At 43.4% G+C, this 27,926-nt stretch overlaps 1 protein-coding gene across 1 annotated transcript; it reads left to right on the plus strand.

The window, feature by feature from the left end:
* Positions 1-342: 342 nt before the first annotated feature.
* Positions 343-27,926, plus strand: LOC140729916 (zinc transporter ZIP6-like). The gene is made up of 10 exons (XM_073050088.1): positions 343-449; positions 2,675-3,435; positions 8,806-8,974; positions 10,033-10,202; positions 10,990-11,157; positions 17,311-17,422; positions 18,461-18,850; positions 21,457-21,537; positions 24,653-24,843; positions 25,967-27,926. Exons 2-10 carry the CDS (start codon positions 2,680-2,682, stop codon positions 26,117-26,119), a joined length of 2,190 nt encoding a protein of 729 aa, XP_072906189.1. The 5' UTR covers positions 343-449; positions 2,675-2,679; the 3' UTR covers positions 26,120-27,926.

A 27,926-nucleotide genomic window follows, 5' to 3' on the forward strand; every position in this document is an offset into this window, starting at 1 on the left:
TGGGGGAAGGGGGGCGTTGGGACTGGTTCCTGCTGTTACAGGCGTCACCACTGGGTGGGGCTGCTGAATGAGGAAGTGGGGGGGGGCGTTGGGACTGGCTCCTGCTGTTACAGGCGTCACCACTGGGTGGGGCTGCTGAGTGAGGAAGTGGGGGGGGGTTGGGACTGGCTCCTGCTGTTACAGGCGTCACCACTGGGTGGGGCTGCTGAGTGAGGAAGTGGGGGGGGGGTTGGGACTGGCTCCTGCTGTTACAGGCGTCACCACTGGGTGGGGCTGCTGAGTGAGGAAGTGGGGGGGGGGTTGGGACTGGCTCCTGCTGTTACAGGCGTCACCACTGGGTGGGGCTGCTGAGTCGTCTCCCGTCCCAGGTGGCGAGAGTCGCTTCAATTAGTCGATCCCGCTCTTTGAGCTTCGGTTGCTCCGCTTGGGATCGGCTGGGCCTGGCGGGGGTGAGTAGGGGCTTGGGGTGGCGGGGAGTGATGGTAGCAGCCCGGCAATCGGTGTACGGCAAGACTCCACCTACCAAGCATGGGCCCCGCACCTTGCGGTGAGGGCCTGCCGATGGGCTACATTCTCGGCCTGTCCCGCTGATCCGGAGGGGGAGTGCGGATATTCTGCCTTCAGGGGAGGAGAGATGGCATTAACGTGGAACCGGCCTCCAGGGTGCAGGGGATACTCAACGGGGTCGGGCAAATGTTCCCCGGAGCGGAGGCTGAGAGGAGCCGATGGAGATTGACAGAGTTGATAGGGGTGGGGGCAGTAGAATAAAAAGTTTTTCCCCCCACGTAAGAATATTTTATTGTTGAACGTGTACTGAGGTACAGTGAAGAAACAACTCTGCAAGCCACGAGTGCTTTGAGAGAGTACAGGGGAAGTGCAGTAGCAGAAGATGGGAGGAGTTGTGGATGGAGCTGCAGGTTGTCGAAGGTTACGAGAGGATATAGACAGGCTGCAGAGTTGGGCAGAAAAATGGCAGATGGAGTTCAATCCGGACAAGTGTGAGGTGATGCATTTTGGAAGGACAAACCAGAAGACTGAGTACAGGATTAATGGTCTGTTACTTAAGAGTGTGGATGAGCAAAGGGACCTTGGGGTTCAAATCCATACATCTCTCAAGGTCGCTGCACATGTTGATAGGGCAGTTAAGAAGGCCTATGGGATGCTAGGCTTCATTAACGTGGATTGAGTTCAAGAGTAGAGAGGTTATGTTGCAACTCTACAAATCTCTGGTGAGACCGCACTTAGAGTATTGTGTTCAATTTTGGTCATCTCATTATAGGAAGAATGTGGAAGCTATGGAGAGGGTGCAGACAAGATTTACCAGGATGTTGCCTGGTTTGGAGAACAAGTCATATGAAGCAAGGTTAGCAGAGCTGGGACTTTTCTCTTTGGAGCGTAGAAGAATGAGAGGGAACTTGATAGAGGTCTACAAGATTATGAGAGGCATAGATAGGGTGGATAGTCAGTACCTGTTTCCCAGGGCACCAATAGCAAACACCAGAGGGCCAGGGATGGTGGTGGAGGCTAAAATATTAGGGGTATTTAAGAGCCTCTTGGACAGGCACACGGATGAAAGAAAAATAGAGGGTTATGGGTTAGTGTGGGTTTAGTACTTTTTTATTAAGGATTATATAGGTAGGCACAACATGGAGGGCTGAAGGGCCTGTACTGTGCTGTAGTGTTCTATGGTTCTTAATGCAGAATAAAGGTATTTATGTAGATGAGTGTAGTACGGTAGCTCGAGCATAGTGGGCTGGAGGACACCACTGCTTTGTGTGACTCCATGAAGTGTGAGGTAGGATATTGAGTGATATGCAGAAATGGGGATATTAGGGAGGACATCCTCAAAGTTTAATAAGAATGCTCCGTTTACTAACTGAAGAACAGAATACAGAGCTGGTGGGGGGGGGGGGGGGTGGCATGCTAGACCTGAATACAACTGTAGCTTGTCACAAGTTGAATACAATTCTGGTCACATTATAAAAGCACTGCATCAGGTATACTGGATACATCTCTGTGGGGGAAAAAAGAATAAGCATTAAGGAAAGATAGACTGGGTCATTGTGTTTTTGGAGAAATTTAATTTAGATGTATAAAATTACTAGATGGACTAAGTATCTGATTGGAGGGTTCAAAAGCCAGACAGAATAGATGTAATTTGTAGAATAATTATAGGGGAGATGAAGAAACAAAATAGATCCAGAGTGTGGTGGGGACCTAGAATTCACTGTCTGAAGGGATGAGAACACCTCAGCACACCCAGATAATAGTGGAGACGTACTTGAAGAGCTGTTCTCTGCAGAGTCAGGGACCCCAAGCTGGAAGGTGTTGAGAATTAACGTAAAGGACTTCTGTGCCATAAACTTTCTATGAATTTGAGGTGCCAATAAAATGTCCCAATGAGTGAATGGAACAGGTGATCTGAACGTTTTACCAGAACCTGAATTTGTTGGAAAGTTTAAATGCTGTTCTGTAGTCTTCACACACAAAATGCTGGAGGAACTCAGCAAGCAAGGCAGTATCTACGAAAAAGAGTAACCATAGATGCTGCCTGGCCTGCTGAGTTCCTCCAGCCTTTTGTGTGTGTTGCTTGGATTTCCAGCATCTGCAGATTTTATCTTGTACTGTAGATCTCCTCTGACGGTGTGTGTATAAACACTCCTTTTATTGGCAGGAGTAATGGCAGAAGGAAGGACTCGTGCCCTCAGTTTTCTCTCGGTATGCCTGGTGACCTTGCTTTGGAACAAGTGCAGTGGCCTTGCCGATCATGGTCCAGAATGTCCTGTGCTCGGCGAGCATAATCATGTAGAGCAGCCAGATCCAATGTCTGTGGCTATGGACAGGCACAAGGCAAAGTTTGAGCAGAAGTATTACCTGCACAAACTGTTCAGTCAGTATGGTGAAAACGGTACGCTCACGGTGGAGGGACTGGAGAAGTTACTGTGCAACATTGGGGTCGGAGGGATTAGGACCATGGTAACCAACCATGAGCACGTAGACCATGTTGCCAAGAAACGCACAGTGTTAGCGGAAGGAACCATCCGTCACCACTGTTGTCCCAGCTGCCGACAGATCCAGTTGAAAATCGGCTTGCAGACTGCTCCCAAGGAGGTTGGGCACTTGCCAAAGCGGGTCAATCTGTCTCAAGTGGAGGCCCAGAGCGGCTCAGGCACACGCTCTCACTCGGTCTCATCTGGTGGTGAATCGGGAGGTGAGCAGCATGCAAGACCGGCACGCAGCCCTCCAAGTGCAGTGTCCCTGCCAACTGAGCCGTCTCTGCCACTTGAGCTGAACGCCCAGCTTGCCACAACAGTCCGGTACCCCAACAACGCAGTCAGACAACCGCCACCCAAATATTCCACCCACAAGGTTGTCAAAGAGGTCCAGAAAAGAAATCATCTGCCTGAAGAACATAAAGACTTGAAGAAAGAAGAGGTAAGGTTCTTGGTGTCTTTCTAAGAGTGTCAAAGGGTTTACGGGGAGGAGGCAAGAGAATGGGTTGGGAGGGATAACCGACATCAGGTAACGAGAGCTAGCTTTCGGTCAGGAAGATGATTGAAATTTTAAAGGCGGAGCTTCAAGGCAGTTTCTCTGAGTTGAGGAGCAAGCAATTCATTAGAAAGAGCCGATAAACATAGCGCAGGTGCAAGTGGAGCAGCCATTCTTGTGAATGTGTAGAGTGGCTTTGGCTTATCGGGCTTGGGTGAGGCAGATTGTCTTGCAAGTTACTCTCACTCTGTCCTTTGTTCATTTTTGGTCTGTTAGGGCATAATAGATTACAGAGAATAGCTCCAGTGACAGTGTTTTGTACTGTGTGTGGGATGTGGGAAGACTGGGAGACCTCCAGTCTCCCAGATAAACACATCTGCACCAGCTGCACCGAGCTGCAGCTCCTGAGAGAATGTATTAAGGAACTGGAGCTGCAGCTCGATGACCTTCTACTCATATGGGAGAATGGGGAGGTGATAGACAGGAGCTACAGGGAATTAGTCACCCTTAGTTTACAGGAGACAGGTAACTGGATGACTGTCAGGAGAAGGAGGGGAAATGCATATCCAGTGCAGAGTAAATCTGAGGCTGTTCCTCTCAATAATAAGTACACAACTCTATATACTTTCAAGGGGGCGGCCACAGTGACTGAGTGTGGTGCTGTGGCTCAGCAGAGCAGAGTGGTGAGGAGCACTGCTGTATTGATCAGAGATTCTGTAGTCAGAGGAACAGTGACGAGGTTCTGTGGCCGCAGTAGAGGCACTCAGTGATACGTTGCCTCCCTGGTGCCAGGATCAGGGATGTCTCGGATTGGGTCCATGGCATTCTCTCAAGGGTGAGGGTGAGCAGCCAGAAGCCTTGGTGCATGTAGGCTCCAGTGACTTAGGTAGATGAGGCCAGGAGGTCCTGAAGAGAGATTTTAGAGAGTTAGGTAGAAAGCTGAGGTACAGGATCTCCAAGGTAGTAATCTCTGGATTGCCGTCCATGCCATGTGCCAGTGAGGTTAGGAATAGGAGGATTTGGCAGGTGAATGCGTGGCTAAGGAACTGGTTCGGGGGACAGGGTTTCAGGTTTATGGATCATTGGGATCTCTTGGGGAAGGTATGACTGCCACACCTAAACCGAAGGGGATCCAATATCCTTGCGGGCAGGTTAGCTTGAATTGTTTGGGAGTGTTTAAACTAATTTGATGGGCAGGGAAACCGGAGTGATAGTGCTGAAGATGAGGTAGCTGGTTCACAACAGAGGCAATGTGTAGTGAGGAGAGGCTATTGATAGGGCAAATTGCAGTCAGCAGGATGAATTGCAACATAAAAGGCAGACAAAATTGAAAAGGGTGATTACAGGAATTGAAGTTGTTATATTTGAATGTGCGCAGTATGCGGAATAAGATGAATTTGTAGCAGAGTTACAGATAAGCGTGATATTGTAGGCATCACTGAATCATGGCTGAAAGAATACTATAGCTGGGAGCTTAATGTCCAAGGACACACATTGTATCAAAAGAACAGGCAGGAAGGCTGAGGGGGCAGTGTTGCTCTTTTGGTAAAAAAAACTCAAATCAAATCATTGGAAAGAGGTGACATAGGGCCAGAAGGTGTTGAATCATTGTGGATAACTGCAAAGGTAAAAGACCCTGATGGGAGTTGTATACAGACCCCTGATGGGAGTTGTATACAGACCCCCCAGCACCAGCAAGGGTGTGGTCTACAAGTTGTATACAGACCCCCCAGCACCAGCAAGGGTGTGGTCTACAAGTTGTATACAGACCCCCCAGCACCAGCAAGGCCGACCGAAGGCGCTGGCTGGCTGGCAGTGGCTGGCTGGCTGGCTGGCTGGCCGGCCCCCCACCCTTGCACCCCGCGGTGCACGGGCGAAACCCGGGCTCGGCTGAAATCGCTTCCCGAGAGCACCGACGGACGCCGAAGCGGGCGGGCGGAGCGAGCGGGCGGTGCGGGGTGAGCCGAGAGGCGGGAGAGGTGCAACCCGCCAGGGTTTCCTCCATGCGGGAGGGTGCCACGTGCTGGGGGTATACAGACCCCCCAGCACCAGCAAGGGTGTGGTCTACAAGTTGTATACAGACCCCCCCAGCACCAGCAAGGGTGTGGTCTACAAGTTGTATACAGACCCCCCAGCACCAGCAAGGGTGTGGGTCTACAAGTTGTATACAGACCCCCCAGCACCAGCAAGGGTGTGGTCTACAAGTTGCAATGGGAGATAGAAAATGCATGCCAATAGTTTTGAGAGATTTTAATATGCAGGTAGATCGGGGAAAAAAGGTTGGTGTTAGATTCCAGGAGGGGGAATTTTTAGAATGCCTACAAGATGGAGTTTTAGAAAGGCTCCTGGTTGACCCCACTAGGTGATCAGCTATTCTGGATTGGGTGTTGTGCAGTGAACCAGAATTGATTAGAGAGCTTAAGGTAGAAGAACCTTCAGGGTAAAGTGATCATAATGTGGTCGAATTCACCCTGAAATTGAGAAGGAAGAAGCAAAAGTCTGACGTATCAGTGTTACAGAGGAGTAAAGGGAGTTGCAGAGGCATATGAGAGAGGAGCTGGCCAGAATTGAGTGGAAAAGAACACTGGCAGGGATGATGGCAGAGCAGCAACGATGGGAATTTCTGAAAGCAATTTGGAAGGCACAGGATATATACAAACTAAAGAGGAAGAAGTATTCTAAAGGTAAGATGACACAACCATGGCTAACGAGAAGTCAAAGCCGACATAAAAGCCAATGAGAGGGCATTGAATAGAGCAAACGTTAGTGGGAAGTTTTGGGAAGCTTTTAAAACCAACAGAAGGCAAGTGAGTAAGTCACTTAAGAAGATGAACGTGGAATATGAAAATAAGCTCACCAGTGATATTAAAGAGGATTCCAAAAGTTTCTTCAGACACATGAAGTGTAAAAGAGAGGTGAGAGTGACTGTCCAACTGCTTGACAGTGATGCTGGAGAGGTAGTAAAGGGGGACATGGAAATTGGCAGACAAACTAAATAAACATTTTGCATCAGTCTTCACTAGAGGTTTGGTGGAAGTTCCAGGTGTCGGGAGTCATGGGGTGTGTGAAGTTACCATTACTAAAGAGAAGGGTCTTAGGAAGCTTAGAAATCTGAAGGTAGATAAGTCACCGGGACCAGATGTTGTGCACCCCAGGGTTCTGAAAGAAATAGCTGAAGAGATTGTGGGGGCATTAGTAATGCTCTTTCAAGAATTACTAGATTCTGGAATGGTTTCAGAAGACTGGAAAATTGCAAATGTCACTCCACTCTTCCAGGAGGGAGAGAAGCTGAAGAAAGGAAACTGTAGATGAGTTAGTCTGACCTCAGTGGTTGGGAAGATGTTGGCATCTTCTAAGCATGAGATGTCAGGGTATTTGGAGGCACATGATAAAATAGGCCGTAGTCAGTATCCTTTCCTCAAGGATAAATCTTGCCTGACCAATCTGTTGGAATTCTTTGAAGAAATAATAAGCAGAATAGGCAAAGGAGAATTGGTTGATGATGTGTACTTGGAGTTCCAGAAGGCCTTTGTTAAGATGCCACACAAGAGGCTGCTTAACAAGTTACGAGCCCATGTATTACTGGAAAGTTTCTAGCATGGATAAAGCAGTGGCTGAGTGGCAGGAGGCAAAAAGTGGGAATAAAAGGGGCCTTTTCTAGAAAGCTGCCAATAACTAGTGGTGTTCCACAGGGGTCTGTGTTGGAATTGATTCTTTTTATGTTATATGTCAATTATTTGAATGATGGAATTGATGGCTTTGTTGCAGAGTTTGCAGACGATAAAAAGATAGTTGAGAGAGGCTATAGAAGGTCTTAGATTAGAATGGGCAAAGAAGTGGCAGATGGAATACAGTGTCAGGAAGTGTACGGTCATGCACTTTGGTAGGAGAAATGAGATGATGACTATTTTCTAAATGGAGAGAAAATAACAAAAAACTGAGGTGCAGAGGGACTTGTAAGTCCTTGTGCAGGATTCCCTAAAGGTTAATCTGCAGGTTGAGTCTGTGGTGAGGAAGGCAAATGCAATGTTTGCATTAATTTCAAGAGGACTAGAATATAAAAGCAGGAATGTAATGTTAAGACTTTATAAAGCACTGGTGAGGCCTCACTTGGAGTACGGAGAGCAGTTTTGGGCCCTTAGAAAGGATGTGCTGAAACTGGAGAGGGTTCAAAGGTTCACAAGAATGATTCCAGGAATGAAAGGATTGTTGTATGAGGAGTGTTTGATGGCTGTGGGCCTGTATTCACTAGAATTTAGAAGAATGACCTCATTGAAACCTATCAAATGGTGAAAGGCCTTGATAGAGTGGATGTGGAGAGGATGTTTCCTTTGGTGAGAGAGTCAGACCAGAGGACACAGCCTCAGAATAAAGAGGTGTCCTTTCAGAACGGAGATGAGAAGGGATTTCTTTAGCCAGAAAGAGGTGAATCTGTGGAATTCTTTGCCACAGGAAGCTATGAAAGCCAAGTCTTTATGTATATTGAAGGCAGAGGCTGATAGATTCTTAATTGGTCAAAGCATGAAGAGATTCGGGGAGGCAGGAAATTGAGGCTGAGAGGAAAATTGGATCAGCCATGATGAAACGGTGGAGCAGACTCGAGGGGCAGAATGGCCTAATTCTGCTTCTATGTCTTATGGTGCCTCTAACTTTGTCATCCTACAAAAAGATCAGTAATTTGCATTTATGTAGCACTGTTAATGTGGTAGCTCACCCTCAAATGACTCATGGACGATATTAGACAAACAGCCGAGGGTTTTAAGGAGTGACGGGGTTGGTTGGAGTGATGGGTTTTGAGGAGCACTGAGAAGGAACAGCAGAAGCAGGTTTGGAATGGGATTACCTTGGCTGTTGAAAACATGAAAAGCTGGTATTGGAGGATTGCTAGGATTTTGGAATTGCAGGGTTGGAGGAAGAGAGTTGGCAGGAATTTGAAAATATGGAGAATTTTAACTGTGATGCTAGCAGAGCTAGAACCAGTGAAGTCGGCGAGCAGGGGGCCACAGGATAGTGGAGGTGTGGATAATGTAAGCTTCTCGTATTTGTTCATGGCATGGACAATGTGAAGACAGCTAGGTGTCATCCATGTTGATGGAATCACATTAAGTGAAGGGCAAGGATGTATGTGAATACATTTGTAAATATGAGCTCATCAATTATGGTAATGAAAAAGAAAATGGGATTGAAAGGCCTGGAATTAAAATTCCAAGTTTAATGAGCTTGAATAGATTGCAGATGGGGAGGGGTTTGAGTAGGCAGATAAGTAAATTGATTGTTTTTGTCAGACATACCTGTTATACTCTTGTGTCCTTGTAGTGCCTGAATGCAGACAAGTTATTCTTGTCCCATGGAATGCCCCCACATACGACCTTGAGCGCGGAGCAGTTCAGCTACCTTTGCCCTGCCCTCCTGGACCAAATCGAAAGCAAAGCATGTATCGGACGTGAACCTGGAAAGTTATATTCCACCTATTCCATTGGGGCAGGTGAGTCACCTCATGTAGTTTGGCCGAGTGCCTCATATTGAGTAGTATACATGACTACAATCCATTACTGCAAAGAACAAGACTGGGGGGGTAGGGGTTGGTTTTTCAGTGTTTCGGGTTGAAACCCAGCATCAGCTGATGTATAATCCAGCAGATTGCACATATCTCATTGTTCTGGTGAAGCTCCCCGCAAAGCCTTTTAGGCATTGAGAGCTGAATTACTTCATTCAAAGATTTAGAAATATCTTGCATAACCTGCTTTCGTTTCACCATTTTTATGAAACTCAAGGATCCATGCGTTTAACAGCTTTAGTTTGGGGAAGTAGGATTTTTTTTAAAAAAGGCACATTATGGTTTACAGTACCACATTACCCACTACTACAAAGGTGCATTCTTTATGAAGAATGGAGAATAGGAGGTAAACTAGCAAATCACTTATCAATTCGCATCTTTATATCGAATAGACTAGAATAGCATAATATACTTTTTACTAACCTTCCAAAGCAGTCTATTGATAAACTTCAACTCATTTAGAACGCCATTCAACTAAAATCAGGATGAGGAAGCATATCACTCCAGACCTATCTGCTCTGCATGGGCTTCCGGAATCTTTTAGAATTGATTTTGAAGTTTTCTTACGTGTTTTAAAAGCTCTCAATGGTCTGGGACTGAAGTACATCACAGAAATGCTTTTGTCTTGTAATCCTGCTGGAGATCTCAGGTTGTCTTCTACCGATCTCTTCAATTTAAACAATTTCCCTTAAAAGATAATTGGCAGGTTAGCTTTCTTGAACTAAGTCAATACCTAAAACTATAAGGGATACAGACTCAGTCCAGCTCAAAACCTATTTATTTAATTTTGCTTTTAACTGACTATTTGTCTTTTGCTTTCATGTTTGCAGTTTCTCATTGTAAAGTACTTTGAACTTTATTGTCCATATGAAAAGTGCTTTGTAAATAAGTTGTTATTATTATCTAATCATTGAAATGGTTAGAAGTTCTGTTCTTGGAAGATATAATGAAGCATTTATTTCTGCCTGTTCCTCGTTTTACAATAGCTTGGATTGGAGGATTTGTGTCTGTCACAGTCATCAGTCTGCTGTCACTTCTGGGTATCATCTTCATGCCTTTAATGAATAAGACTTTCGTCAAGTTTCTCTTGACATTCCTGGTTGCTTTGGCTGTTGGGACACTGAGTGGGGATGCGTTTTTACACCTCTTGCCACACGTGAGTACTGTCTATTTGTTAAATCTATTTTTTAAGAAGTGTAATTTTTCAGACAAAGCCTACGAGCCCACTGAGGGCACAGCTGAGGACACTGCTAGCACTAGTCTATTGGAACCATGAACCTACTTTACAAAGGTGTGCTTACTTTTGGTAACCATTTCCATATCAATATTTGTTGAGGACTTGCCTAAATTTAAGTCTCGGCATCTAAATGTTTCACTCTAGCTGTTGACAATTCCAGGTTTTCCGCTGCTCTGAGGGACTGAGTGATGAACCAATAGGTCATATCAGAAGGTTGATTTGAAGGAAGGTTGTGCACTAGGTTAAGAGGTCCTTGTGCTGGTTTAAAGGGCAGTACCTCAGGTGTTTTGTTACTAGATCTTAGGCAATGCCTGTGGTGATTCCACCACCAACTGTACTCAAAATCTGGGATACCCATGGTCAGTTTCTCTCCACCTATATGATCACCAGAATCCCAGTGAGATGTGAAACAGACATCTGCTGTGTTCAGTGCTTGTAAAAGATCCCTTAGCTTCTGTTTTGAATGAGCACAGGAGGTTCTCCCGTACATTCTGGCTGGTAATGACTCCACCACTGACATCACCCAAACAGATTACCTGGTCACCAGCATGTCTGTGCAAGGTTGCTGCTATATTCCCAATGTTATAACAGTGCCTACCATTCAGATGTACTAAGATGATTGGGGCTAGAAATAGAATAAAAGGTGAAGCTTGTGGGACTCCTTCATTACTTTGAAACTAAAAAAAAGTATTTATGCTCTTTCCAGTCTCAAGGTGTCCATCACCACAGTGCCGAGCATCATGAACACACTGAAGAAAACCACGATCATTTGAATTATGTGTGGAAGGGGCTCACAGCTCTTGGTGGCCTTTACTTTATGTTTCTTATCGAACATTTGATAACTTTAATTAAATTATACAAAGGGAAAAGGAAGGTAAGGCAGTACACTCTGTCCCTAATATTTTAAAGAGGTTAAAGATCAGCTTTATTTGTCATATATACAGTGAAATGCCTCAGATCAAATCAGCGAAGATGGTGTTGGGTAGCCGGTAAGTTTTGCCGTACTTCTGGTGCCAACATAGAATGCCCGCAACTTACTAAGCCTACCCTGCAACACACACAAAATGCTGGAGGAACTCAGCAGGCCAGGCAGCATCTATGGGAAAAGTACAATCGACGTTTTTTGTCGGCTGTACTTTTTCCATAGATGCTTCCTGGCCTGCTGAGTTCCTCCAGCATTTTGCGTATGTTGCTGGGATTTTCAGCATCTGCAGATTTTTTCCTGTTTGTGATTAAACCTACCCTGTGTGTCTCTGGAATGTGGGAGGAAACCAGAGCAAGCTGATGTCGGGAGAACGTACAAACTCCGTACAGATAGTGGGTGCGAATTGAAACCCTATCTTACAACTGGTGCTGTAAAACTACTGTGATGAGCTAAAGGACAACTTTATTGCCATAGTAATTGTCTAGAATATTTGTCATCTGGTTTCCTCCTTTAGGATTTTTGAACAGGAAGGTAAAACTGCCTTAGTTGTAACTTTTCATGTATGGTTAATTAATGGACGGATTGGAGCCAGATAGCAGGCAATACAGATTGTATTATAATGAGAGAACTAATTCAGTGACACAATGAGTTTTTCAAGCAGAGAAGGTTAGGAGGAAATTTTAGAAATATATTAAAAATGAGGTGTTTGGATGAATAAATAAAAATATGTTTTCCAGTGACAGAGGTTTGGTCAATGGGGCCTGGGTTGTAAATGATTCTCAAGTGAATCCTGGATGCTATGTGAATGTTTTTAATGGACTGAGTTACTTTGGCAGGAAGGAACTGCCTGTAAGTGTGATGGAAGTGTATTTGAATGGGACCTGGATAAATTTTTCTCTGCAAGTAGGGCTGTCTGTGCACAAGTTGCCAGCATTCCTGTAATGTATTTTGCTCAGTCTTTTCAGTTTATAATATTTCACTTTTGTTTAAATCAAGGAAAAAATATGAATATTGAAATATTTAAGGAGCTAGTGTTGATTCACACTTACACAACATGATTTCTTCGAAGTCCAGAGTGCTCGTTAAGCTTTATTTATAGAGTAAATTATTACCTGAAATAAAAACAGAAAATACTAAAAATGGTAGTTCGGGCAACATCAATGGAGATAGAAGCAGAGCAAATGTTTAATGTATGTTTCTAAACCTGGACTAAGATCATCCTGAAACATGAACTTTGCTTCCCTCTCCACAGATGCTACCTGAATCTGTTTTCATAACCAGTAACAAAACAGGTTTGAAAAATTCAGCTGATCAGACAGCATCTGAAAAAAGAAAAAGTTAAATTTGGGGTGAATGCAGTCTTACGTTGCTGAAAAGATGAGATGGGATGGAGGGCACAAAAGGGTAGAAAGCAGTGAATGAATGACAAACAGTGATGGCTAATTGAGGCTTGTAGAGGCTGTCAAATAAAATATCATTCTGGGTGAAGTGTAAATAGAAGTTGAGTGAAATCTCAAACTGCTGGAAGGTGGGATTCTGAGAGTGGGAGCACGAGTGAAGTGGCTGATTGTAATAAATTGTTGAAATCAGTTTCCAGACTGAACAATGGACTCATTGATTTCAGACAAAAATAGCACTAATAATTTCTCCACCGTGCTCATTGCAAATCTTGGCCTATTGCCTGGTCTCCACCCATCAACAACTGCCAAAAATTGTGGTCAAACTCCTCACCACTGACCCAGCTACAGGTTGATTTGATGTCCCAAGCTTGCTTGGATATGCAGTATTCCAGTCAAGCTGCTCTATGCTAGAAGATACAGAGAAACCAACATGGTTGATGCTTTAGGCCGATACCTAACTCGGTAACTGTCTTACTGACCAAATCTGCTTGCAGCATCAGCGCTTTGGGGCAGAACACTGAAACAATGAAGGCATTTGCCATTCAGAATGATTAAAGTAACAAAATATGAATCAGATTATGAATTCTGAGGAGCATGTGGACTAGCATTCAGATCTTCATGCAGCTATTCAAAGGGACTGACTGAACATGATGCATGGTAACATGTTCAAGTAGTCTGGTTAGACAGGGCAAACCCATCTACATTCTAAAATATATGGTCTGTTCAAAAGAACCAGGATAACAAAATTAAATCAGAAAAGGAGATTAAAGTAACTGGAGTCAGAGTCTTAGGTTGAAAAATAGAATGCTGTTGGTGTCAAAGATTACCGCTCATTACAAATGGACATTATAACTTCCTTACACTAATCAATTGCAGATAATACATGGAGTGAGTGTGATTGCAGTGGAAAACAAGGTATCTAATCTCTGAAATATCTTTTAACTGTGTTTGGTGTTAAAATTTTACATAATACAGTACATTAGTATTTTGTTTTGAAGATTAGTTGGTGACACTGAATGTGTTTGGATGCTCCACTGGGCCCCTCAAAGGCTCAGGTTATAAACTGAACTGATTATACACATATTTCTACACCACTCTGGCTCCTGTAATGATCGTGAAGATTGAACACGGGTGCAGCCGATCTCTGTATCTTCGGGCACGTCCGAAGCCACTGCCAGAATCGGCAGCCTCTCACTCCAGGGCAACTTTGGCTGAGCTGGAGTTGGTAATGAATGGCAGGAGGTGGGCGGCACCACAGTGAGTGTGAGTGACGGGTCATTGGAGCTATGTGGGTGGGGGATAGAAGGTCAGAGGGTGAGGTAGAAAGGTGGAATGAGAGGGAGTTAGTGGGAGAAGAGAGGTGCAGTAATGGGCTAAGAGAAGTTGGGTAAGAAAACAGGGTGGTGTCCAAGGAGAGGCAAGTGGAGGAAGGAGGAGGCAGGGATTTAATGGAAATCGGGGAGCTGAGCAGTAGACTGAACGTTTTCTTTGTTCATCTGTGTGTAAGGATAGTGAACCTGTAGGGAATCCTGAGCCCAGTATGTTTGATGCCAAGCATGCTCTCCAATCAACAGAAGGTGTAAGAGTCGGGCCACTCAGCTTCTCAAGCCCATCCCACCATTTAATATGATTGTGGCTGAACTGTTCCAGGCCTCAGCTCCTCTTTTTGACAGTGTCTCATCACTTGCAATTCCCCAATATTTTAAAAACATATTTACTTACTCATTAAATAACCCCAGTGATCCTGTCTTCACAGCACTGAGGTAGAGAATATACAAATATTAACCACCTTCTGAAACTCCACCAAGCCCAGCTGAGAAAGGAGGATGGTTGGGCGTGGGCTAACAGTCCAATCCCATAACAACCCAGTGCTACAAAAATGTCCACAGAAGCTCCCGAGACCTCATCCCCGGGAGAGGGAGGATCTTCGCCTAGAAGACGTATGAGGTTGTATGGTGAGGGCTGCTAGTCCGTGGAAGCCACAGGCCAATAAGCCACCAAACTGGCCCAGGACAGAGGACGCTGGCAAGTTGCTGTTGCCCTGCCTAGGGGTGACAGGCTTAACTAACAAACTAGCCATCCTCTGAAGAAATCCCTGTGCACCTCAGCTTTAAATGCCCAGCCCCATATGTTGTCCCCTTGTTTAAGACTCTTCCCGCTAATGGAATCTCCTCAAAGGAGCTGTGCAGGTTGACTCTGTGGTTAAGAAGGCATACAGTGTATTGGCCTTCATTAATCGTGGAATTGAATTTAGGAGCCGAGAGGTAATGTTGCAGCTATATAGGACCCTGGTCAGACCCGACTTGAAGTACTGTGTTCAGTTCTGGTCGCCTCACTACAGGAGGGATGTGGAAGCCATAGAAAGGGTGCAGAGGAGATTTACAAGGATGTTGCCTGGATTGGGGAGCATGCCTTATGAGAATGGGTCGCGTGAACTCGGCCTTTTCTCTTTGGAGTGATGGAGGATGAGAGGTGTATAAGATGAGAGGCATTGATCGTGTGGATAGTCAAAGGCATTTTCCCAGGGCTGAAATGGCTGCCACAAGAGGACACAGGTTTAAGGTGCTGGGGAGTAGGTACAGAGGAGATGTCAGGGGTAAGTTTTTTACGCAGAGAGTGGTGAGTGTGTGGAATGGGCTGCCAGCAACGATAGAGGAGGCAGATACAATAGGGTCTTTTAAGAGACTTTTGGATAGGTACGTGGAGCTTAGAACAATAGAGGGCTATGGGTAAGCCTAGTAATTTCTAAGGTAGGGACATGTCTGGCACAACTTTGTGGGCTGAAGGACCTGTATTGTGCTGTAGGTTTTAGAACCATAGGACGTTATAGCACAGAAACAGGCCTTTTGGCCCTTCTTGGCTGTGTCAAACCATTTTTTTGTCTAGTCCCACTGACCTGCACCTGGAATAGAGTTTGCAGTTGCTTTGTGAAACACTTTGTACTGTGTCCCTCTGTACAGCTCCTTAGCTTGTGCTTGTGTAGTCTGCATTGCCTACACATAATCACAGTTTTCTAGTGTTAATCTTTTTCACAGACTAGGCATTCTCTAAGTCCATTATCTGGGAGTCTACAGATTATTTTGTCATTTTCTGTGTTACTCTTTGTCAATTGGTGTCGCACGCCCTCTCCACCTCACCTCCACGAACCTTTTATCTTTGATGCACTAGAATATCTTGATCCTTTTGCCCTTCATAGTTGCAATTCTTCTCCATTGAGATATCCACTTTTGTTTCCCTTTGCCAAACCATGTGACCTCACACTTTCCTACACAATCAGAACCACTGACATATAATGTTTGTTGCTTTCTGACAATAAAAATACTATAAATTACAACAAAAAATAAATAGTGCAAGAGGAAAATATTAAGGTAGAGTTCATGAGTTCAGAAATCTGATAGCAGAGGGAAGAAGCTGTTCCTAAAACATCAAGTGTGGGCCTTCAGATGTACCGGGCAAGACCCCAGTACTGAATCTGTCATCGTCTAAGCAAGAGACACTGTAGATATCTGCATTACCTATGTGACAAATGACCAAATTTTTCAAACTGGATGCACAGCCAATCTGAATTTAAGTGATAATCAGTAATATGATCCAATCAAGTAAGATGCAAATCCCATTGTTGCTAAATGAGGAGTGTGTAAAGCTTCCTGTGAAAGGGTGAGACAATTAAAGGCATGAAAGACAACTGATCTCAAACCAACCAATAGCATGGGAATAACTAAATCAAAATTCAAATATTGATATAAAACTAACTGCCTAATCCAGTTTGTTAACTTTATCCAGTTGATTCCTGACTAGAAAACAAAGCTGAGTGCCAAAGGCATCTTACTAAAAGCAGAGACATGGAGTGCCTAGTCACTTCTCAGGTCCAGTATCATTAACACCACTAAAGAGACTCTTAGCTTCTCTGCTAGAAAACACAGATCCCTGTTCAACCCAACAGCTGGTTAATCACAAGCACAAGGTTTTCTTGAACTGGGGACTCCATGTTTGAAAGTAGTTAAATAGCTTTTGAAAACTGAGGTGCAGGAAGTATGTAAAGAACCAGTCAGATAGTGTAGCTGACAACTCCAGCATATGAATTCTTCAACATTTTCCATGGTCCAAACATGAAAACCAAGAAAACAAGCGGTTATCAGTCTACTGAAAGGAGCATCTCAAGATGCCCTTGAAGGTAGACTTGATCTTTGACATGTGTTTGTGATTCCTGCCCATAACAATGTCATGTCTCTATCAACCCCAAGGCAAAAACGAGCAAGATCTAAACACAAATTCAGCAGATGCTGGAAATCCAGAGTAACACGTGAAAAATGCTGGAGGAACTTAGCAGGTCAGGCAGCATCTCTGGAAAGGAATAAACAGTTGACGTTTCGGGCCAAGACCCTTCATTAGGACTGGTGAAGGTCCTTTCCATAGATGCTGCCTGACCTGCTGAGTTCCTCCAGCATTTTGCATATTACAATGAGCAAGACCTTTCAACTCCTAAATGTTGTAGATGGCCCGTCAGATTATGTACTTTCAATTATATTTGAGTTAAATCTCATCTGGTTGGGGTGGTATTAAGATCTCATCTTAAACTGAAATACTGGGCATCTCTGCTTAGCTACCCATAAGGTGATTTTCTACATTCAACCTTGTACTTATCCTTTGTGATTTCAGCAGTACTTCACAATGTTTGAGATGTATTATTTTGCTTTAACAGCAAAAGAAATCCAACCAGGATGAACAGGACGTGGATGTTGATAGAAATGTGGATCCCCAGGAATCGCAACAGTTATCAAAGGAAGAGCCTCCGTCTCTAAAGCAGATTGCAGGTAGGTTTGTGTCTGCACCATTCATACCTTGTACAATTCATTGTGAAGATGAGATTACTATTGTCCTACTCCCTGAGAAGATAACAAGAGTTTTGTATGGATGCTTAGACAAAAGCTTGTTCTGGAAATCTTGATTCATTTTTTGTTTGGCTGGAGTGAAGCTACCGAAACTGGTAAATAGCAGAAATTATGTATTGTAGTAGAAAGGGGTGAAGAGAATGAACAAAGGAAGCAGCAGATGGAGAAGTGGGAATCTAAAGATGTAGTGAGCAGAAGCTATTTCAGTCAGAAATCAATGTGTTTCGATGAATGTGTCCTAAAGATTCAGACTATGTGGCATCTTTTTCCCTTTGGGAAAACGGATAATACTGTTTCAGCCATCCGGTATTTACTGGTGTTACCTAGTGCTCAGGGTGTGTTTTCAGGTATAATTGATTGAGTTTTAAAAGGGAGCCATTGCATACTGTGCTGTCATTGGCCACCATCAGTGACCACCTGCTCCACATGTACGAGTATGACTGGCAAACTGACAGAATGAATTCCCCAAGAGATCCTGCAGATGCTGGAAATCTAGAGCAGCACACACACAAAAAACACATAGGTTGGGCGGCATCTACAGAAGAGAATGAGTGTTGACATTTCAGGTTGAGACCCTTCATGAGAGGTGGAAAGGAAGAGGGCAGAAGCCAGAAGAAGGAGCAAGGAGGGGAGAGAAATTACCAAAAGTTAGAGAAGTTGTTCATGCCATCGGGTTGGAGGCTACACAGAAGGAAAATGAGATGTAGGTTTTGATTTTTTTTCCTTAGTACTTTACAGTAAAACTATCTTTTGAAGATGTACAGACTGGGAGCAATATATAATACTTCCCAGTTTTCATTGAAGACAGCTATGTGTAAATTTCCCCCCTCCCCACACTAAATTTCTTCTTATCTATTGGATGAATTAATTTGTATTTGTAAATGGATACATACTAATCTGGAATTCTTGAATAATTGTTTCATATAATGTTATTGTTCTTTGTATCTTTTTGAAATGTAGGAGGAGATCTGGATGACTCTCTGGTTGAATCCAAGGATCAGTCAAACCTCCCCTCTCTGGATTACAGTCAAAACTCGCTGACTCCAGAACAAGAAGTTATGATTACCCATGCTCTTCCAGAAGGAAATTACAGCACCTATGTGCCGAGAGGCTGTGAGAACAAGTGCCACTCTCACTTCCACGACACCATAGGGAACGCTGATGACTCCCATCATCACCACCACCACTACCACCACATTCTGCATCACCACCACCACCAAAACCACCACCCCCACAGTCACGGCCACTACTACCTGCAGGAGGACCTGAAGGATGCAGGAATCGCAACTCTGGCGTGGATGGTGATTATGGGTGACGGGCTTCATAACTTCAGTGATGGTTTGGCCATTGGTGAGATTTTTTTTCATTCAGTAATACAAAACCACTTCCAGTATGATGATTATCATGTGACAGAAACAATTGTTCTGGGAAGTTGTGGTTGAGGAGAATGTTTAGTTCAGGGAGGGAAATTACTCTTCCTACATTCTGTGACTGTGGAAGAACAGCTTGGGAAGGGGCAGTCAACCCATGTGTTCATTCTGTATTGACAGAGTTATAAGCATACTGGTCTATATAGTCATAGAGCAACACAGCATGGATAAGGACCCTTCAGCCAGGGTGCCTGCCAGTTAGTCCTAAACCACCTACTCGTGCACCAGATCTCTGCAGCCTTTCCACACTACTCCCCTTGCCCGTTAATACTGAATCATCATCTGCCCTTCAAGGCAGTATATTCATTGCATTTTGAAAGAAAAAGTTTCCTCTCAATTAAGACATAGAGCTGTGGCCCACGAGGCAGAATTATAAAATATATTTTAAAAACTGGCAGTAAGGATTTATGTACACAGAAACAGGCCATTCAGCCCAGCTCTTGTGATAATGCTGCTCACAACTTCCTCCCAGCCTGCCCTCGCGGCATATCCTTTCCCTTTCCCTCTGTCCATCAGCAGTGAAGCCCCTCGACTACCACCACCTGGGACTGAGTTCCGCCCCTCCCTACTCGGTCAAAATATCTAAATTGTTCTCTGGATGAAAGCTTGGTCTTTGTAAGTTCAGATTGGTTATAGGGCAGGTTCAGAATGCAGCTCTGGTTGAAAATGATGCTAATGAAATCTCTTTATTTAACACATGCAAATTTGGAATTTGATTTCTGGGATCCCTGTTTATGCTTCAGTATCAGAGCATGCCAGGTGTCTCTCTCTTGCCTTTCTCTACCACATGCTGAAGCAGAAACTCCACAGCACAGTGTTGTGTGGGAGTTGCTGCACTGGATGCCCCTATAGTTAACATCACATCCAGTTCTCCAGGGTAGTGTAGCGGTTAGCACGACACTATTGCAGCTCAGGGTGCTCTGGAGTGTGGAGTTCAATTCCATATTGCATTGGATTTCCCTGGGTGCTCCAGTTTCCTCCCATAGTCCAAAGGAGTACGGGGGAGGTTAATTAGTCATTGTAAATTGTCCGTGATTAGGTTAGTGTTAATTGGGGTTGTGGCGTTGTGTGCTTTGAAGGGCCTGCTCCACACTTTATTGCTAAATAAATAAATAAACAGGTAGTCCAGCTCTCTCCAATTTCCCGCTCTTAGAGCTGGTGCGGTTACATAGCTCAAAAGACATTTAGACGGGTGGATGAATGGGAAGGTTGAGAGGGATTTGGCCAAAGGCAGGCAAAGGGGACTATCTCAAGTAGGCTCCTTGGTCAGCATGACTGAGTGGGGCTGAGGGCTGCTGTCAAGCTGTATGACTCTATAACTTTCTGTAGTCCGCCGGTTATGGCACATCAGATGTTCTCGGTACATTCTAATGGTCACTGAGAGCCTTTCTGCTTCCATCGCCCGTTGCTCTGTTCAGACCCTGTTGTTCTTTATTTGAAAAATAGTTTTCCATAACTTTTCCCCAACCCTTCTGTGTCCCCGAGTCATTCGTACTGTGAAAATTCCTGCCCAGCCCAGTCAGATTTCTCGTGGCTTGTGCACAGGTAGGCATTTCTTGTGATTTGATTACATTTGACCTCATCTGTTCACGAGGAAAAAGATGGCACTGGTTTTTAAAAGGTCTGATAATAGCTAAAGGAATCCCAGGAACGGGAGAAGTTTATTCAGCCCCAGTGTCGGCTGTGCCCATCAGTAAAGTTACAGCTGATGTTTTATCTACATGTTTTTCATTATTTTCACGTACCCTGACATCTAAAAACTATAAATGTCTGCCTGCAATATACTCGCATATGGTGTCTATTTACTGAAATGGGAACACCTTCATTGAAGTTGCATTATGTAGAGGCACAGCTCAGGACTCGCATTGACTGATGGGAAGTAAAGGATTAACCTGTGCAATAAACAGACTTTGTATGTGTCTGCAATTATTATTCACTGTTTTCTGGTTCCACTTATCAAATGAAATCAACATTCCAGACCTGGGGTTCACTACATATTTATTACCCTTTACTGATCCATTTTCCAGACCATTTCAGTGGGCATTCTATGAACAGCTTTCAGAGTCCCAACACAAGCCCAAGCAATGTGACCCAGCTTTCCCCCACTCCCTCAAGGGACCAGCCTCCACCACAGTCACTCATTTGTTTCTTGTTCTTGATTATTTAGTCTCCATGTCTGCCACAGGAACAATGGCTGAGTTTTAAATTGCTGCATTGGCAGTGACAGCAGTGTTCGGCCAGTTAATATTTACAGAGAACTGATGTCCCTTTGAATACTTCTCCAGCATGTGTGAAGGGAGTGCGAGAAAAACCTCTGTTGGAGCATGCACCTATTGTAGTTCAATGGGAGTTAATTTATTTTGGAGTGGTGGTCTGAAAGTAGCTGCTTAAAATTCCTATCGAATAATGACAAATGTATTTTAATTTGAGCATATTTACACTGATGTTATGTTTAGCTTCATCTATTTAAAGCTAATTTTGTCTTTTGTGACTCCAGCATAATCAATGATTCAATCTTTTATTCAGGGGCGGCGTTTACTGGGGGCTTATCCAGTGGACTGAGTACCTCGGTTGCAGTTTTTTGTCATGAACTGCCGCACGAGCTGGGTAAGTGTTTAAACCAAAACACCCACACAATAGCATACCTGGCTGTGACTGCCAAGGGGAAAATGTACAGTTCTGTGCAGAAGCATTCATAGGGCTTCAGGACCTTCCAGTTGGGAAAGTTTCAAAGTTCAAAGTAAATGTATTACTGAAGTACATAGGTCACCATATTGAGATTCATTTTCTTATAAGCATTCACAGTAAATACAAGAAACACTATAGAATTAATGGAAGAACACCCCCAACCTACGTGCAAAAGACAACAAGCTGCAAATACAAAAAGGAAAATAAGTAAGCAATAATTATCAAGAACATAAGATAAAGAGCCAGTTTGCTCATCGAGCTAGTTCAAAAAAGTTTCAAAAATAATTATCACCAACATATCATTTGTGGTACTAGAGGAGCCAACACACTAGACCATTATTATACTACCATCAAGGACGTGTTTCATGTCATCCCACCCCCACATTTTGAAAAGTCTGATATCTTGGCTGTACTTCTACTCCCTGAGAATAGGCAGAGACTAAAGAGTGCAACACCAGCAGAGTGGACTAGAAAGGTATGGACGAGGGAGGCAGAGGAGCACCAGCAAGAAGCACTAGACAATATTCAGGGATTCATCTTCGAGTCTGAATGAATACGCCACACTTGTCATTGACTTCATTAAAACCTGTGTGAATGAGTGTATGCCTACAAGAACTTACTGTATATACCCTAATCAAACGCTGTGGATGAACCAGGAGGCCATGCTGAGGGCTAGCGAGCTAGAGTGCTAGATCTGTGGCATTCCATTCTGGCAACCCAGGAATATACAAGAAGGACACATACAACTTATGGAGGGCTATCTCAAGAGCAAAAGAACAATTCCAATTGAGGTGAGAGGCAGAATTGGATGCACGTCAACTCTGACAGGGTTTGTGGACCATTACTAACTACAAAGCAAAACACAACATTATGAATGGCAATGAAGCTTCACCTCCCAGACGAGCTCAGTGCCTTTTATGCTCGCTTAGAAAGGTAGATTAAAACTACAGCATCCGGTGACTCTGTCATCTCTGTCTCATAGGCATATAGTTATATTAAACCTGATTCTGACTCCATGAAAGTGAGTCTGCAGGTTGTAGCAACAGTTCAGTGATGGGTTGAGTGAAGTTATCCCCTCCGGTTCAAGATCCTGATGGTTGAGGGGTAATAATAGTTCCTGAACATCGTGGTGTGGGTCCTGAGACTCCTGTACCTCCTTCCTGATGGCAGCAGCAAGAAGACAGCATGGCCTGGATGGTGGATGCCCCTTTCCTGCAATAGCACTCCACGTAGGTGTTCTCAGTGGTGGGGAAGGCTTTACTTGTGACGGACTGGGTTGTATCCACTACTTTTTGTAGGCTCTTCCATTCAAGGAAGAGCTACTGATGCTCCCAAGCTCATCTCTTTGTAGGTTAGAATCTTACTCTGTACCTGATCTTCAAAGCCTCAAGATTTTTACAGTTAATGAAACAGGATATTTTCAAGTCACTGTTAAGAGAAAAATAAAAATCAGTCAATCTGTGTACAGCAGGCTTTACAGAGGCACAAGAGATTGCAGATCAAGTTCACATTTATTCTTGTTCAACCACACACATATACAGCTAAACAACACATCTACTTCTCTGGGAACAAGTGAAAAACAGTATATATAGTCACACACAGCACAATCCAGTGCATACAATCGCAAAATAATGTTAGCAGAAGACCCTGAGTGGCATGGCCTGAAGACTTACGGGTTGACATTAAGTATGAGGTACATGTTTATGTTACACAGTATAATGTTACTGGTGCTATAATAATTAAACAAGCAGTTGTACAAATGTGAGTCAGCAGCAATGAAAAGTGACCAGTGTAGGATGAGAGTGTGGCTGAGTTGGGGAGTGAGGAGAGGTTGGGGAGCAGGGCATTTAGACACATTGTGAATGCGTGTTGTGTGGCAGCAGCATGTTAAATGTGGGGAAAGAAGCTATTACCCAGCCAAACAGTTGTGGTTCTTAAAAGATTGGCCAAAGGAAGTCACGGAACCAGATGGGAGTTGAACTTACAATCTTCTTATCCATATTCAGACACGTTATCCATTGTTCCACTTGCCCAATCTGGAGCGGCACTCAAAGGCACTGGAGAAATTCAGCGAATCAGGCAGCATCTGTGGAGCATATGAAGAGTCGATGTTTTGGATTGTGACCATTTATCAGCACTGGTCATCTCCCCATTCTTGGTGAAGTGTCTTAACCTAAAACATCAACTGTTCATTTCCCTCCAGAGATGTTTCAGTGAGGTTGGGATAAATATTCTTACGGGGCACAGTGTTCCTCTTCAGATAGTCTTGTGGAATCTTGTTAAATCACACAACCTGAAGGGATGCACTGGGAGTTGCGTCCAGGATTTTGTAGTCCGCAGCTTTCTGACTTGGGCAAATTGTTTTCTTCGCTTATTAAAATGTCAATCAATTGTCTAAAAGCAATACATTGCACATTGAGGTGATGTTGCAGTGTAAGACGACAAGGCCTAGAAAACACATGGGTTTGAACAGTGAGTCCAAAATGTCTTGCACTATCTTTGCTGCAGGCTGTCTTGTCTTGGTTCACCCTGATCATCTGCACTGACCTGTGGACTGTTCCCAGGACATGCACCAAGACAGATTCAAGTGCTGCCAGAGGATCACGAACTCCTGGGCTGCCTGGAACTTGTTGGTCTTCCAGAACAATAAGATATATGTCAGGGAATGCAGCAAAGCATTGGGACAGGACCACAATCTCAGGTGCTTCACTCACTAGACATCAAGTGGACTAAGTTCAGGGTAGTTGTCCCTCAAACGCAAAATTTGTATTGTCACAGGAGTCCACATGAGCAGCGTTGGTGCTCTGTACGCAGAGTATGCTCAACTTGGTGTATGGAACAAATAACACAGGCTGTATAGGCTGAGCTACGCTACAAATGTAAAGATAACCTTGCACTGGATTTTTGTAATTTGGTATTTCGTGTGTGTATATATATATATATATATATATATATGTGTGTGTGTGTGTGTGTGTATATATATGTATGTAATGAAAAAGAAATTTTTTGAAATTTTAAATGTCTTTGCATGCAGGTAATTTTGCTGTGCTGTTGAAGGCTGGAATGACCATCAAGCAAGCTATTCTGTATAATGTCCTATCTGCTTTGTTGGGATACCTGGGCATGATAACAGGCACAGCCATTGGACATTATGCTGAGAATGTCTCTACGTGGATCTTTGCGATTACTGCTGGTCTGTTCTTGTATGTGGCCCTGGTTGATATGGTACGTATATACTATAGGGATTTATTTTCAAATGCACTCCAAGGAACTATATCTTCATATTCATATATATTCATACCACTATAACTTATTCATAGAAAATCATCCCAGAATAGCTTATGTTAATGTTAACATCCTCTTCTAATAAAATGCAAATGTAGTGATGTCTAACAGATCTGTTCTATGGTAGATAGATAGCTGATTTAAGTCTGTGTGCAAATATTTACCAAGTACATGCAACGCCATTCACATTCAGCTGCAGTAGAACACCAGGAATGTTTCATATATTTCAGGGTTTTGATTCAAGAAGGGGTATACTCACACTGCAGACAGTCCCAAAAATATTCACCTGGTTTTGGCCTTTACTGGTGCAGTTCTCCCTTTGTACTGGATTATCAGCATAGATTCCTGTGGTCATGTGCCTGGAGGAGACCTGAATCAACTACTTTCTAACTCAAGATAATTAAGTTCATTCTGCTCCTGCATCTTATCACACTTCCATTTGAAATCCACATCCCTTGTTCCTTTATTTCCCCCAAAAAAGATAATAAATTTGTTTGCATACTTTATCCTTTACAAACCTCTGTAGATTGTCCTGACTATTTTCAGTTAAGTATTAATTCTGTGTGTCGTGAGGTTTCACTGCTTATGGTGGTCTGGTTAGACTACAGTTTAACCTCCAGCTGTTCTGGACTAATACTCCTGTCAAATTATATCTAAAAGATTGTGATCAAAACTTCTGCTAGCTCTTCTCAGTAGTCCAGGATGTTTAGGCACTAGGACTGGGTGCCCGTTCCTCCTTTGCAGTTATCAGTGACCATGTAGGTAGTCCGAGCTTTGTTCAACCCATATTGTTTCAGCTAGAGGGAGGGACAGAGAGAAGTCGTGCAGAATTACTCCATTCTCACCCAGCGGAAGATGCTTGCACGGCCCCCCTCCACAGCAGCCAGAAAATCCACCCCCTTCCATCCCTAGGTACAAGGTATCCAGAAATTGGGCATTCATAATTGGGGAGAGACTATTATCTGGGAAGAATCTCAACTCTTCATCAGGGGCAGCTTGCCCCACTACTTTGCTCTCCAGAATTATAAAGTTGACACATGCTACCTGTCATCTCATTTTACAGGTTCCTGAAATGCTTCACAGTGACGCTGGTGACCACGACTACAGTCACGGAATGTACTTTCTGCTGCAGAATGCAGGAATACTCCTGGGATTCGGCATCATGCTCCTTATTGCTGTATTTGAGCATAAAATCTTGTCTGTTGTAAGACTGTAGAAGAAAAATGTTTGTTTCTTTACTGGTATTCATAATTACTGGATTTAAACTTATTTATTGGATATGTATGTTATTGTGTGATAGTGATATGATGGTGAACAATAAACTGCCCCAATCCATCCCCCAGTCTGCACCACTCTTGTCTCCAGGCCTAAACCACCCAGCTCATGACTTGTCCTCCAGTTATGCTTGCATCACAACATGTTCTTGTGTTAACATGGAGGCCAAACGGAGAACAGAATCCTGAAGGAAGTAGAAATACTAACTTGGAGCTCTGAAAAGGGTGGGGACTATGTTCTGCCAACATACCGAAGTCTGGAGTCAGATTTCAAGAGGTGAGCATAGAGTCAGACCTCAACTTTTCACCTTTTTACACCACGACCGAAGGATAGTTTCTCCCCTGCTACTCACAGTTGGCTGAGAGCCAAGCTTACCGTCCTTCCCCCCCCCCCCCCCCCCCCCCAAGGTGCTGCCAGCTCACTGAGTTGCTCCAGCATTTCATTCCTTATTTAGGGATTAATCTTTGGCTGGATTACTTTGCCTCATGCAATCCATGTTTTAAATTTAAGGCAACCAATTCGATATGAATTCCTGAATGTATGAGATACAAAACAAATTTAGTTAATAGCTATCTTAAATGATCATTTGACTGGACAAAGATTTTGAGACAGACAGGAAGGAAGCTGAATGTCTAATAAAGGGAGATAAAAGCTGAGCAGTGAAAATATTTTCAGTGCAATCCCATGGGCCTTCAACTTGTCATTTCAGCCAGTTTTTGTCAGCTACTAAGTTGACAGAATATTTATTTATTTATTTGATTATAACACTGTGGATAACACTCACACATTCCACAAGCTGCATTTATCCAAAAGAGAAGTTTGACCAAAGCCTGCAGGATTTGTGTTAAAAGTTATTGTAACAAGATGTATTGCACATACAAGTGTTACACAGTGGATCTCCAATATAGATGCTTTTTCAGCTGTTTATATGCAACTGTTGTTTAAAACAATTGCATTGTAGTTTCTGAGTGGGGTTGTTTAGTATGTGTGTATTTAGTAATAAGGTTGTAGATTGTTTTATTCAATCGATGCTGTTACTCTAGATTGATAATGTCCCAGATTGTAGATTTAAGTTCTTTAGTGTATTCTTAGTGTTTTGAAATGTTACAAAAGGGACTGGCCCTTCAGTACCTTTCACTGACTCGGGACATCCCAAAGCACTTTACAACCAATGAAATATTTTTGAAGTAACACGGTGAGATCACACAGTTAGTAATCTGACTGTGACCAGTCCATGAATGCTGTTATTTTTGCAAGGCATTCATAGATGGAAGTGTGGCCTGTAGCCATTGTGCTGCTGCTGTTATAACTGGATCCTATAGCCTTAAAAACAGTATTGTTTAAAATGTTCTGAAAAACAAAGTCCACATGTTAATTATTACAAATATTTCTTTGTCATATTTATAATCTGTATGCAATGAAATTTACAGTGGTGTAATGTTCCATTTTTGTGTATGTTACAGGCAGCTGTCACTGAGAAAATGTAACTAAACTATGATAAATGTTCAAGTAGTCTGTGACTAAAACAAACAAAATTTTGAGATGAAACTTAAAGCATGGTACTGTCAAAAATAGCATTGTTGTGTTTTTACATTGAAATCTTGATCTCAAGTTTTCCTGTAAGCTGTAGATTGACACAAGAAGACTGGGAATTTGTTTACTATGCGTGTGTTTAATAAAGTTGTAGACGGTTGTATTTAGTAAATCTTGTAACTTTTGACCAATAAAGTACTAGATGTTGTAGGCTA

Source organism: Hemitrygon akajei, chromosome 1, assembly GCF_048418815.1.
Source record: "Hemitrygon akajei chromosome 1, sHemAka1.3, whole genome shotgun sequence".
In the NCBI taxonomy this organism is placed as follows: Eukaryota; Metazoa; Chordata; class Chondrichthyes; order Myliobatiformes; family Dasyatidae; genus Hemitrygon; species Hemitrygon akajei.